The sequence below is a fragment of the Tinamus guttatus genome, unplaced genomic scaffold (assembly GCF_059628265.1).
Source record: "Tinamus guttatus ecotype Peru unplaced genomic scaffold, ASM5962826v1 Tinamus_guttatus_pri_ptg000293l, whole genome shotgun sequence".
NCBI classification, from domain to species: Eukaryota; Metazoa; Chordata; class Aves; order Tinamiformes; family Tinamidae; genus Tinamus; species Tinamus guttatus.
Window position 1 is genome coordinate 1,418,136 of NW_028288827.1, and position 13,856 is coordinate 1,431,991.

Below are 13,856 nucleotides of genomic sequence, written 5' to 3' on the forward strand. Positions count from 1 at the left end.
TACTGCCAATTCATCATCTCAGCTATAAATGACAACATGAATTAAGTTACATCTATTCCACCTACGCCGCTCCGCAGGTATCCCACAAAAACCACAGCGTCGTGACACAGCAGCAAACAGCAAATCTATACACGTTCTGCAGAGCACGCCTGGCTTCCCAAGTTCGCGTAGCTAGATAAAGCCCTTTCTAATATTAAAAAAAACTGTTTAGCTTAAAAGATGAGCGAACATGCTCCAACATGTGCTGTTGATGGCTATATCTGAAACACAGATTATCCGTTTCAACCGAGCATGCTCCCCAAGCAAGATTCTTTCTTTCATTTTATGCTCTCCAAACACAGGGCCTTCCTGAAGATAATATTTTTCTAGAAAGAGTAAACAAACCATGCCATTTCTACTATCCTAGCTAAGCTTTCATAGGAAGCCTCTGGCAGAAAACAAAACAAAATGTTATCCTTAAGCTCTAAAAATACATACGTGTTATTTTAGAAAGCATTAGAAGTCACTTGATCTTCAAAGTCCATCTGAAAAGATCACTCTCAGAAGAGACAACTGGTGACTCCGGTGTCCCCTAAGCATAAACAAAGTAATTGTACACTTGGCCTGGAAAGCTGAAATTAATGCAACCCTGATGAAACTGCGCACAAAGAAATCCCTGCAAAGTAGACAGAAGCCAATTTCCCTGAAAAGTAGATAGAAGCTAATTTATATAAAAAGCTTTGTGAGTTTTTTCAGTGCACACTGGGCTCATGCTAAGTCCCATCAGCATTAGACAAGATGAGGTCTCTTCACATCTCACAGGATCAGGCCCTTATTTCTCTACTTTCTACAAACACTCTCAAACAAACAAACCATAAGAGGGGAAAAAAAAAAAAAAAAAAAAAAAAAAAGTCAAGTTTTCCTCCCTGTTAAATCAGGTTGGCATCAGTGAGCCCACCGCTCTAAGCACATAGGAGAGCAGAGGTGGGTCGAGGAGCTCCCTCGCTCCGTAGCAGCCCTGGGGCAGCCTCCCCGCGTGCTCCACGGCAGATCCCTCCTGGGTGCCCGTCACAGCTGCTGGCTGGTGAAGAAGGCTTTGGTCTTCCTGCACACGGGGTTCACACACAGCGGGCAGCACAGGGTTAGCTGCTTCGAGCAGATCTCATTTGACTGGATGTGTGAACACACCAAGTCCGCCAGAGCCTGAAAGACAGTTCATTAAAAACTGGAAGTGAGCAAATCTACCTGCATAAAATCAAAAAATGCATTAATGTATGTTAGTGACCAGTGGGATTGCCAAATTGTGCACGCGTCAGACTGCACTCTGCTTTTTAAGCACTGTCTCCATGCATTTCAGTGAAAGATCCAGTTTCAGAACTGCATTGGCATCATATCTTAAAATAAATATTTTGTTAAAAGATGGCCACAAATGAATAGATTTTTTTTTCTTTTGCCAAATCAAACTTCTGAACTAGACTTTTAAAAATTGCAGTTAAGGAAAAATTTGCAGTTTACATATTAAACACAGGGATTTCTATTCTTGTTCTTAAACCTATAATACTATAAAACAATTTAAAGACACCCGTAATCTAGTAGGAAACACATTTTATAACTTCTACAATTATCACACCAAACAAGATACCTTGGAGAACAGTGGATTTCCATTAAGAGACTCTGCTCTTCTGATGTTTTCGACTCCACACTGAATCAAACACAAGAAAGAAGATAAAGGTTAAGTCTGTTAGAAACTGCACTAGCTATCTTTCAAAATCCTCTCTTCTGTTTTATTCAGATTTGGCCCCAAAATGACTGAATTAAATTCACTATCTTGTTTTTCAACAGAAATAAAGGACTAAAGGCAAAAATTCACCTTGCTGACAAATATCCAGTCCTTTTACTGAGGATAGAAGTGGCTTAAATAGCTCAATATAAGACAAATTCCCACCTTTTTCAGGCTGATAAAAACTCATTTGAGCCCAGCCAGTTCAGATTAATTCTGAATTGCCAGAAAAAGAAAATTCGTCCCAAATCTCACAGCAAAGAGTAACACAAAAATATTTACCTCATTTGCTAAAACTTGGGCATACTCAATATCTAGTTCATAAAGTGTTTCAATGTGATCACTTGTAAAGGCTATTGGGACCAACAAGAGGTTCTTCTTTCCTCTTTTACTCAGTCCCTTAATGGTTTCATCTGTCTGTGGGCCAAGCCAAGGCATTGGGCCAACCTGTAAGGAAGGGAGAAAGAGAATTGATCATTCTCGATTTTTTTTCTTCACATTTATTTTCCTGAGCAGTTCAACATGGACTAGATTATTTTTCATAACAAGCACAACTGTCTTTTTTTTCGACAATACCTCTTACTTTACCTGTTATATTTTTATGAAGACATATTTAAGTTCCCATCTATACACCCCCAAAGTGTCTGGGCTGGCTTTAAAGAGATTTTTGTATAAAAATGAATGAAAGCTGCTTTCCGTTTAATAAAAACCTAATTGCTACTGCACAGGTTTTACCTGTCTCTAAAGTAGTAAGCATTTTTCTGGATGCATGAAACTCTTCTCATCGCTTTGCTATCCTTAAAGCATTTGGTGTTGACATACTGTAACATGCAACTCCAGAACAAAACAACCATGGCATGTTAGGCACAATGCCTTGAGGGAGGAGTTACTTGTACTACATAACTCTGATGAAACAAAGTTCCTTGGTGTTTGCAGTAGTAATAGGAACAAAGTAATGGAAGCATTCTTCTCCAAGAATAATAAGACCTGTTCTTATTAAGAACGTCTATTTCTAGTGACGACTTCTGAAAATATTGCTCAGAGATCCTCAAAAAGCAACACAGAAATCCCATGGTACTTGATTCTTCTTTCTGACAGATAAAGAAAAATGCTTAGCTGAATATTATGAGATCATAGATTTCCCAGCAGCCACATCAAATGACACAAAATGATGCAAAATATTTCTACAAGCCAAGAATCTGTGGAAAAAGAGTATCTGGAAAAGCCAAGCAAAAGCTCAGGGATCTATTACAGCAGAACTATTCCCGAGTACAGCAAGAAGGCTCTGACGTGATGACAGAGCTGGGGAAAGGCTGGACTCCAGCAGCCGGCGAGCTCCGCGGCGCAGGGCCTCTCTCCAGCACTCACCTTGGACTGCCACACGAGCCGGTAGGGGTTGGAGTAGTTGAGCCTCTCCATGACGCCTTGCACAGTAGCTCCCACTTCCTGAGGGTACGGATCGCCGCGGTTCACCACCTAGCACAGAGGAGCAGCCCTCGGACACCTTCCTTGGGGACGAGCGCGCCGGGCGCACGCGGGGCACCGGGAGCGACGCCGAGGGCCAGCGCCAGGCGCTAGGTGGCAGCAGGGCCTTGTGAGCGAGGCCAGCGGGGACCCCCGGGCACCCGGAGACGCAGAATCCGCCTGCACCGGCCCCTTCTTCCCGACACAGGCCGGCTCCCCTAGAGCGCTCCGGCAGGAAGGGCTCCCATGCTGCCCTGGAATCCGCTATTCCAGCCCCTCCATTAAATCAGCAGAACTTACTACATAACCACGTTATACCCCAGAGGAGAGTAAGGCACAAAAAAGAGTTTTAAGTCTTGGGCTAAAATGAAACGGAGTAAAATGCCACTGAAGTCGGCTACAGGGAGCTTGTGCTGCCTGCCCCGCGTTGCAAACGTCCCGGGAAAGGAGCCCCGTGGAGGGAAGGACAGGCCACGGGATGCGCCGGGGCGGCGCGCAGGCTGCACAGCCCTCGAAGCGGCTCGGCCAGCGGGACCGCGATCGGGCGGGCTCGGAAACAGCCTCGCGGAACTCACCGACATGGGCAGCGAGTGCGCCGAGAACAGGATGACCACGTCTTTCCTCTTGTCGGGGGGGAACAGATCCAGCTCCTTCTGCACGTGATCAGTGAAGCACTGGCAGGAAAGGGGAGCAGAGACGCGAATCAGGAAATGCCACGCTCCCAAACGCCTCCAGACAAGCACCTGCTGGGCTCCAGCTCACCTTTCGAGCTGCAAAACGCTGAGGGACCACATTCGTGTGAGACACAGTGCCCAGAACCAACACCACCAAACGCCCCTTTGAGCTTTTGATCATTCCAATGCTTTTAGATGTTTGTAATAAACCGAAAGAACATAGCCAATTAAACCAAACTACCCTTATCTGGCCCCAGAATGAGACCCTGACCAGGCAGGCCACAAGAATACAACTGCTAGGGCAAGAGAAGATAGAGAAATGGGTAAACAGGGGCAGAGAGAACCATCCTTTTTAAGAGCCTCATTACACTTAACTGGATTAAAGCAAATACGTAAACACAGCTCAGAGAAGAACCTGCTTCATGGATCCTTGGGATACAGACAGGAAAGCAGCCGCCACCAGTGCTGGCACACGGTGCGGCACCGGCGCAAAGCAGCTGCCTGTCTGGTCTTTTTTAGATACTTCACAGTGAAAAATGGGGCAGAAACATTTAAAAATTAAAATTTAATTTCCATCTCAATTTTATAACCAGGGACCGAGCCAGCCAGCCACTTACAGCCTCCCTTGGGCTTAAGGAAATACACAGTGGTCGGCTTACTAAAAAAGAAGGTTGTGCGAGTACCCGGCGGGTGTAATGGAAAGGCCCACGCTGCAGACGCGCTGAACGGGCCGGGGCTGCGGCCTCCGCGGAGGCGTTTCAGGAGGCACGAGCCCCGGCGCAGCAGCGCTCGGCCAGCTCCGCAGGTTTGCTGCCCTTCGGTTATTTTTATAGTCTGTTCAGCACGCCACAAAAATGGCAAAATCCAAGCCAGAAAATAAGCACTGAGCTCTCCAGCAAAGAAAAAAAAAATGCCATTTTCTCTGCACGAGGAATTAAGAAGCACGAGGGTTTCTCTTATTTGCTCCCGCCACAGTCACTGTTGTGGCTGGAATGACAGAATTCCCTATCTGTGCTGCCACGTGAGTATGTGACAAGCAGATGTGACCTGCATGCATATCCAGCATGGCAGTAAGTTGGGCTAATGACCTCCAGAGGCCCCTCAGTCACCTCAGCTGTGACGGCATGATTTTGGGGCTTTAAAACACGATGCACAGGATGCTGGCTTTGTCCCATCATCCGGCATGAAACATTCATCTCTTGCAATTTTGGACAGAGATATACAGCAATGAAATATTGTACTAAACTTCTACTACTATGTACTAAACTTCAAACTGAAGCATTCTTTTTATTCTTACCCCCCTCATTAAAAACAAAACAAAAACACAGTCTAAATCACAAAATAGATTCGTCTCCTTTTAGGATATTCTACGGCTGAAAGCCTCTTGGGTCTTGTTAGAAACTAAGATTTGACCTAAAAAAATGATTCGTCGGAGTAATTTTGTTGTGTAAAATTATTCAGTGTTTTCCCCAGTAGCAAATATTTCTAAAAGGAACGCTCAGATATCTGTATTTACTTTGTGAGAGTTCTTTGTTGTTTTAAAGCCAGAGGTCAGTGCAAAGAAATCAAGTCCCTCCCACATTAAGGAAGCTAAGGAAACGCCAGGGAAAGTCACCCCGACGCCACATCCAAAGGATGCCAGGGTGTAAAGGGTGCCCCGACCTGCAGGCTGAGGTACACCTCACTGTGCCTGCGGCTGGAACGGTCACTTTGAAAGGATATTTCAGGGTCCCCACATGCAAACAGCTCCATTTACCTGTCTCGTTCTGGTCACCAGCTTCAGCGACTCTCATACAAACACGTACCTGAATAAGAAGGGGATGTGTGGGCCAGCGGTCAATTATACTCCACTTCATCTTTGGCTTCTCCCCCTTTTTATGATAGTAGCGATAAATTGCATTTAAACTGCTTCCTGAAATACAGAGAATTAAGAGCATAAATGAATCCAAAGCATTAATAGCTTGTGAAATGAATTTTGAGGGAAACCATTTTAATATTTTAAAATGTTACATATTTAAAAAACAACTGCAATGAGACCATCAGAGGGGAACGATTATCTCATAAGTCCAAATAATGCTAAAGCCAAGACCAACTTATTAAGTACTTTAACTAAAGCACATTATTGCTGTAGTTTCCATGGAGAAAGCTTACTCAGTTGTGTTCCTGGGCCCTCAGTTTACTTTAGCTTACAATAAAGTTATCCTTAGCAAAACAAACAACTTTAACAGAATACAGAAAGCTTTGGGTGGGCAATGAAGCCACGAGGAAAGGAGCACGGGCCGGAGCACGCGGCGCTGCGCGGGGCTCGCGGGCCCCCTCACCCGTGGTGGAGCAGCTGTACTGCGGGTACTGCGTGAAGGCGATCGCCCTCTCCACCCCGTCTCGCTCCATCTCTTCGACCGCTTCTTCCGTCAGAGGGTGGACGTAGCGGAAACCAATGTAGTACTTGTGAGGCGCTGCCAAGGAAAGCACAGGAGGAAGCGGCAGGTGAAAAACCCCAACCAAGCACCTTTAACACCACCTTTCAGTGCCATGGATCATCTCTACTCAGCAGCGTGCCCCCCCAGCCAAATCGCTAAAAGAGTCCGACCAGTTGCTGAGTTTTGATCTCTTCACTCACCAACAAATACAAACTCAGACAGACCTAAAATGCTCAAATAAACCCGTCGATGCTTCTCTGGCTGTTTTTCCTAACCTGCTGTCATTTAAAAACATCTTTCATTGGCCAACATGCTCTGTTGATAGAATTTAGCGGGAATTTATACTGTTACTTGTTTCTGCAGGAATCATTACACTTCTGGCTTCGCTTAGCTCAGTAACGGGGGAGACTTCAGACTGAGGAGACTCAACTTATTCGTTATGAGATAATTCTGTTTATTTTTTCAGACAGCTGCCTCTAACAATAAAAGTCCTTCTAACAATTTGATTGTTTCCACCCAAATGATGTGGGTGAGGCTATTTATTGGCTGTTTGTCCCACCGTCAAAAATGGGACATACCAAACATATAAATAAATCAACTTTCTGACTTGTAGTAATAGAAGAGGAAACTTTATAGGTCATTATTGATACTGTCTAAAATAGAGTCTTCAGCAATTGTAAATACATAAACACATAAATACATAAATTGTAAATACATAAGCCACTGAAATCCAGATCGAGGCAACAGAAGCACGCAAAGCGTTTCTCCTTCGCCACGCATTTGATGTGTTGCTACAACCTGCCAGTTACACATTAACAGTGCTTGTTATCTGTGGTCCCGCTCAGAGCTAAAGGTGAACACAGGACATTGCACAACAGCAGGCCCAGCCTGGAAGCTGTTCCACTCTGAGGCAACACAGGAGCTGGCATCGCAGCAAAAACTGCTCAGGAAAATTGTTAGCACGTTGGAATTGTGAAACTGCAGCTACCAGGAGAAAACAAGGTAGGTCTTTAAGCATCATATCAGGGCAGATGTGAAAACTGCAACAGCAGATAGAGGCAGATGGGACTTGGGAAAAACAGCAACTGAACAAAAGCAGGGAGGGGTACTTGGGGCAAAGGCAGATAAGGCTTGCTGAGCTTTATCTGCAGAACCTGCTGCAAGCCTGGCCCTTCAGCGGTTATTCTGAGTAAAAACACTCCTGGGTTTGATGCCATGACAGGGTGCTGCTTGTGACTGCGCTTCCAAGGGCTGCAGCTGGAATTAAGCAAACTACACAGTAGCCTCTGGGGTGAGGAGCGAGGGAGAAGATGAAGAATGTGACCCAAATGAACGAGTCTGTGACAGCTGCGTGGTGAATGAGCAAAGGAGAGAATTTTGGTCCTAGTCTTCAAAGACTTCTACTGTTTCACCTTCCAGACCCTTCTATTAACCTTCTGTTTCTAATCCTTTCCCACACAAGTCTGAAGCAGGTCCTAAAAAGACTGCAAAACAGCTGAAAGCAGCTAACGTGCAGTGCCAAACGAGAGGGCTCCCTGGCACGCGGCATGAGCAGGGGCCGAGCAGGGAACGGGGCGCCCAGCGGCGCCTGCCGCAGAGCCGCGCGGAGCACGGCCACGTCTCGCTCCGTCGCCTTCCCTCACTTCACCAGCCCGCCTAGGAGTTTTTCAGGTAGTTTGTTGCTACAAAAACGCAGAGAAAGAGTCTCCTACAACAGCGGTGACCCGCACATAGGTCACTTCACCAGGACCACCCCACACCGTTGTTGCTCCTGGCTCTGTCAAAATGTGACGATGATCCGCTGTCTTTTTGGGCGAGCGCAAGTGCCAGAAGACGGCCACCATCCCTGAGCTGCTCTGGGGACATGCGGTTTGATCCAAGAGCTCACTATTTATTAATACCATGATTTCAAAGGCATGCGGCAGGAAACCATAGCATGGAAGGTAAATGTCTATCGCTTCTGAAGAAAAGGCGGGAATGAAGCCTCGGTGACAGGGCCGGAGCCCCGGCGCTCTCCCTTATGCCAGTGCCTAAGCACAGGCTAAGCCATACGACAGCTGCACCTCGGGGCTGCGAGGAGCCTCAGTCCAAAGAGATTCGGTGAATTTGATTGAGGGGTGGAAATTTTATTCCCCTTCCAACCTCCCTCATATCCGAGGAAGAAGCAGCCACGACCCTATCTCCCTCCACGCAGCCCCAGCCTTATCTGCAGCCCGGGCCTGGGCAGGGGCTGGCCGCAGCGCTCGCCCAGCCCTGCGGCTCCGGCCGTGCAGGGGTATCTTTCCTCCCCACTCACATCCCTGCCCTGCAGGCAGCTCTACCTGCTCTCCTTTCTTGGGTTCATTATGAACGGGCACAAACCCAGGCAAAGGTTCGAGAACTCGGGATATGCACAAGCAGCAGCTGCAGAAGGACGCTTTAAAGGAATGAAAACCAGATCCGCGTCCTGGGAGGATATCTGGGGCTGCTAACACCCTCCCGCGCAGCTACTTATCCCTTAGGCTCACATTGACATAACACAGCCAAATACAAGGGGCTTTAGAGAATTAAGCCCTGGCATCAGAGCTGCCTTATGTAAGACAGTCGCTGCACAGCTTCCCAGCTGGGCCGGTCCCGTGCTGGGAACACAGCCGGGATGGGACGGCAGGGTAGGGAACACGGCGCGCCCCAACCGCCGGGTGCTGCTGTTGTGCGGCCGCAGAACGGCCCACGCTGCAGGAAACGGCCACGAGGAGGCACACGGGCCTTTTCCAGGGGATGGAAGCTACCCCCCTAGGAGCTGGATACCCTCCGTGCACAGGACACGGGCCACCAAGAAAGCCTAGAGCAGCAGCAGCAGCTGGGACTCTCCCGAGCTCGAGCAGGGCCTGCGCAGCGAGGCACGGCCCTGCTCCACATCCAGCCGCACCGGGACACCCAGCCGCGCAGTGGCAGCACACACGCACGGTGAGGTGTGCCCAGGGGGCGGGAGGGACAAACCAAGGCAGCTTTTAAACCAGCTGCCACCCCGGTCTGTGCCGGAGGCACCTGAGCCACCAGCTGCGGAGGAGCAGAGCGTTTCACCCGCGGTTGGACTGCGGCACCCAGGACAGCCTCCTGCGCAAAACTAACTGCTCTCCAGTGCAGCCACGGAGGCGACCACAGCACCAAAACGCCCTTGCATGCATGGGGACCCTGTGCTTTGCATATGTTGAGCTTTCGAAAAGCAAGCACCTCTGCAATGTCTTTACTGTGACATCTAGGACAGACAGAAAGCACCGCTCACACTCACAGTAAAAGCAAGCAGCAAAAGCTGCTTTGCAAACACACGCGTGCAGCACCTGAGACAAAGCAAGTTCCTATCGAGGAGAGGAGAGGAGAGCGCAGCGAGGCCGTACCCGTGTGAGGAGACATCCTGTCGAGCAGCTTCACCATGGCTTCTCCCTGCACGGCCGTCCACTTCTTGATGGGCGACCCGCCTCCAATCCTGCTGTACTGCTCCTGGATCCTCGGCGTGCGGCGTTTGGCGATGAACGGCGCCAGTTTGCTAAAGCGGTTAAAGCGACGCGTTAGCACCGGGACCCCGCTCGCCTCCCGCCACCCTAAAGGTCTCTGATGGACTGGGGCTTCTTTCGTCGTCTCTCCAAACCAGAGCAGCCCAGGAGCTGCAAGCAGTCGTTAACTGTGTGGCTGGTTTAATGTTCCAATCCACCACCCTTCCCAGATTTACTAGTTGACCAGAGTAAGCTATACAGTAAAACACACTTTGCATTTGGAAGAAAGAGGACAATGTTGTTCAAAAATTTTCAACAACTCCCACAGGATCACAATGCTTTTTTCTTGTGCTAATTAAAAGACAATTAAAACAGATGCTCATTTTTAAGAAATATTGGTGTGCATAAAAGCTCCCGAAAGTCTGAGCACACAGCTAAGACAGCAGCACTCAGCATAGACCCTAGCACAGAAGATCCCACCACTTCTTACTTTTGTGCTGGAAGAGTCATTAGATCCCTGTCCAAGAAGAGACGAAGCAGGAAGTCGTGCACATCATCCAGCCTTTCTGGACCACCCATGTTCAACAGCAAGATTCCTGTTTTCGGTTTCCTGCAAAACAAAACAGGCATTTCAGATGCTAGGAGGTACAGCTTTTTTAAAATTGCAAGATAAGCAGCTTCTCCTCCTACCTGTGTCTCTTGCGGAAGTATCTCAAAGTTAACCCTGTTTAATCAAAAGTATGAACTATAAGCATGAACAGCCAGTGCACAGTAATTATCATAAAATACTGAGCTTAATCAGAAGTAGATCGAGAATTTTTTTTCTTTGCAGTTGAACACTAAGGAAGTTATAAAACAAGGTCCAAAGAACTACAATCAGGTCAGTCCAGCTGTAGATTTTAAACCAAATTAAATACATGTTTCTTTAGAAAACAGATGAGATATGCAGGGTCTTTTTTTTTTTCATCTTTACTTCAGAAAGACTTCATATCACTTGAAAGAAGTGAGGATTCTTTCTACACATCAAATAATTTTATCTTTACTTATTTTGTTCACAGGAGGCCTGTGAACAGGCCTGACACACTGTTGAAAAGGGGAAAGAGAGCCAAAACCAGGCTTCAATAGCCAGCACACTACGAATGGGAAAAATCCCCAAGACAAGTGTGACAGCCCTGCGTTCATCACACGCTGCACCCTGACTGCAAGGAGATGCCAAGAAAGAGCAAGGGAACTGCCAGGGCACCACAGCACCCAACAGACCCGCGCCTACCTTCCAGCAGCACAGGGTGCTTTACAAGCAGCAGGAGAAAACACATGCAGGGAACAGACCAGTTGGAACTGAGATATCCGAGCCCTCCCGCGGTTTTGAAAGCGAGAAGGATGCCTAGGTAGTGCCCACATACTGCAGCCCAAGAGAACGGCAGGGATGGCAGGGGACAGACAAAGTCCTGCCTAGCGAGGGAAGGTTTAAACAGCAACCAGTTACGTGCTGTAACACCTGACCCCGAAAGTGGATTTCCACGGCGAGGAACAATGTGCCTGTGGAAATGCTGGGCAGACAGAGAGCTGATGCAGAAAACAAAGCAAGCCAGGAACCAAGGCAGAGCCAACCCCGCTGAGCGCCAGGGCGCTTCCTGCATTTCACACTCCCGTGCTGGGGCACGGGCGCTCTGCGCAGACCGGGCTCCGAGTCCTCGCCTGAGGACACCGTCCTTCTGACAAGGACTTAGCAAGGGGAGCTCTGTCTCAGCAGGGAGCAGCAGATGGAGGTCGTCACCTTCTTCCACAAACAGCCGCTAGCCGGGACGCTCGCGCAGGACGTGGGGATTCCAGGCAGAACGCTTCCGCAGGCCGGCGGCTTCCAGCCCCCGGGATCTCTGAGCTCCGGAGCGTGTCACAGCCATCGGCTGGCGCCGGGCTGCAGCGGGGAGCGCTGCGCTCTGCTGTGGGCTAGGAGCCTGGCCAGTGCACAGGGACGCAAAGGAGCCCACGGCCGAGCCACCGAGCAGCAACCTGCGCCCATTCCCTCCTCCCCCAGCGTTCATTAAGACGTTGCTGAATAAAAATCAGGAAGCGGAACCTCAAAGAATAACAGAAAGAGCAAACATTTCTGCCCTGCCTCAGGCTCCTACCACGGGCCAGCGCCTCGCTTCCTCTGCAGAGGACAAGCAAGGCCATCTTTGTGTCACAGGACTTACGAGGGGGGAAACACAGCGGGCCAGATAACGGCAATGCCAAAAGAAAAGAAAGGAAAGCAAAGCCACGGGCAGCCTCAGAGGAGCGCGCTGGCTGCTGCGCTCTGCAAGGCGCCCGCCGAAGCGGCGCAGCATCTCGGAGAGGGGCAGAGGGCACTGATAACCCACCCAGCTGTGCCCCGGCAGACTCACCGCGCTTGTGGCTCTATCCGGGGCTCGGTGCTGGTCGCCGCGGTGGCTGCCGCGGCCTGGCCTCTCCATCGCACCGGGACCCGCGCTCGGCAGCTGCCCTTCACCACTGCGGGAGAGAGAACAGGACCGCGTTACCGCTGCACGGGGTCAGGGCGCTCCCGCTCCCCGCAGCGCTCCCGGCCGTGCTGCGCCCGGGCATCTGCTCCTTTAAACTCCAGGTGCTGGAATCAAAACACTCCGTAAAATTGCAAGCTTCTGTCCTCCTTCAAACATAGCGTGCACTAATAGCTTTTTAGATACTGGGCAATAACCTAAAAAGAAACAACATCCTTGTTTTTCTTCCCTGAAAGCTTCATTTTTAAGCTGCAACCATGAGTTACTGTGTGACAGCACAGCAGCAACTACCAAGAGCTACCAGCATTAGGGAAAGGAAATAAGTGTGTGGGGCTATGCAACTTATCATGGTACAAAGATACCTAAGGCAGCTCAAAACAGGCCGAGAACATCTAGACCCCCTCTCATTAGACTTTCACTTAGCTGGAGCCCTCAGCAAAGTTTCAGCAAGCCCAGGGAGCACCATGGGCCATACACAATCCTTACATTGGGCCCGTATTGAACACACGAAGCAGCAAGTCCAGACACGTTTACCCAGCGATGTGGGGAACCTTCTTTTCTGCACTTGAACTAAACATTTTAATCACTCCTGGACTCCTGTCTCAGCCAAAATGTGGCTTAAAATCAAGAGGACGTTTTGCTTCTCATGCGCTGCTTACAGCGTGCTTTCTTGGAGCATGTTTTCCTCGTCTTCAGGAGTTCATAGTCATTAAAGCATATTTTTAAGTGCAACAATAATATTAACTATCCAAGATGAAAAAACCATGCCCAATCGTGCAGATTGTGTTCCCCAGCAGCGCTCCGGTGTGATTACTGTCTTCCTTAGGCTGCAGGAGCTCCAGCAGCAACCGAGCCCCAATAGCACGGAAATCCACAGGGGCAATTTACCCTGCCAGGAGGATCCTTTGTGACTCACAGTCCTCTAATAGGATGCTGAGCAGACGCTGAACACCCTCCAGACCTCTGAAATCAATGAAAACGGAGAGCATCCTGGAACGAGAGCGTCTTTCCCGGCGTCAGCAGCGCGCACTTGGGGAAGCCGGTGCCCGCACAGTTATAAAAGGCTGCAATCTAAGGCACTTCAGGCCATTTCAGCATTGCTGCTGCCTGATTCTTTCACTCTTCAAGCGCTTATATTCCGCTTCCAACTCTTAAGATGATCAACGCTCCAATAAACACCACCACAAGCAAACATCACCCCGAATGATCAACAGCACCCGCACACGGCCGCTGCCGCCGTTTCTTTTACGTAACCACCGCGGCTGAACTTTGCGCGTCCTTCCATCCGCACCGCAACACGAGACGCCCGGGATACGCCACGACGATGCAGCGAGCGGCGCGGAGCCACCCGGGCCGTTACGAAAGGCGCTGCCCGGGCGTTGTGTAACGCGCTGCCGGCGGCGCCGCCGCGGCCGCCCCCGTCGCGGGGAGAGGCGCGGAGCGGAGCGGAGCTCCGCTCCGCGCCTCTCCCCGCGCCGGGGGCGGCCGCGGCGGCGCCTCTCGCCCGCGGGCACCGACCCGCGCCCCGCGGCACTCACCGCGCCACGCCGCGCCCGCCGCCATGT

At 49.7% G+C, this 13,856-nt stretch overlaps 1 protein-coding gene across 1 annotated transcript; it reads right to left on the minus strand.

Annotated features, from left to right (window-relative positions):
- Positions 1-1,047: 1,047 nt before the first annotated feature.
- FECH (ferrochelatase) lies at positions 1,048-12,275 on the minus strand. The gene is made up of 10 exons (XM_010218759.2): positions 12,178-12,275; positions 10,281-10,400; positions 9,695-9,843; positions 6,219-6,353; positions 5,703-5,809; positions 3,799-3,897; positions 3,128-3,235; positions 2,042-2,206; positions 1,622-1,681; positions 1,048-1,182 (listed from the first exon to the last, which is right to left on the minus strand). The coding sequence occupies exons 2-10, from the start codon at positions 10,367-10,369 to the stop codon at positions 1,048-1,050; spliced, it is 1,047 nt and encodes a 348-aa protein (XP_010217061.2). The 5' UTR covers positions 10,370-10,400; positions 12,178-12,275.
- Positions 12,276-13,856: the final 1,581 nt, after the last annotated feature.

Bases quoted from the DNA above. Each gene is read 5' to 3' on its own strand.
- FECH (XM_010218759.2), bottom strand. From the start codon at position 10,369: ATGGGTGGTCCAGAAAGGCTGGATGATGTGCACGACTTCCTGCTTCGT. The intron at 9,844-10,280 runs GTAAGAAGTGGT...TAACCGCTTTAG, and splicing joins ATGACTCTTCCAGCACAAAA to CAAACTGGCGCCGTTCATCG. The intron at 5,810-6,218 runs GTGAGGGGGCCC...TCTGTATTTCAG, and splicing joins GTACAGCTGCTCCACCACGG to GAAGCAGTTTAAATGCAATT.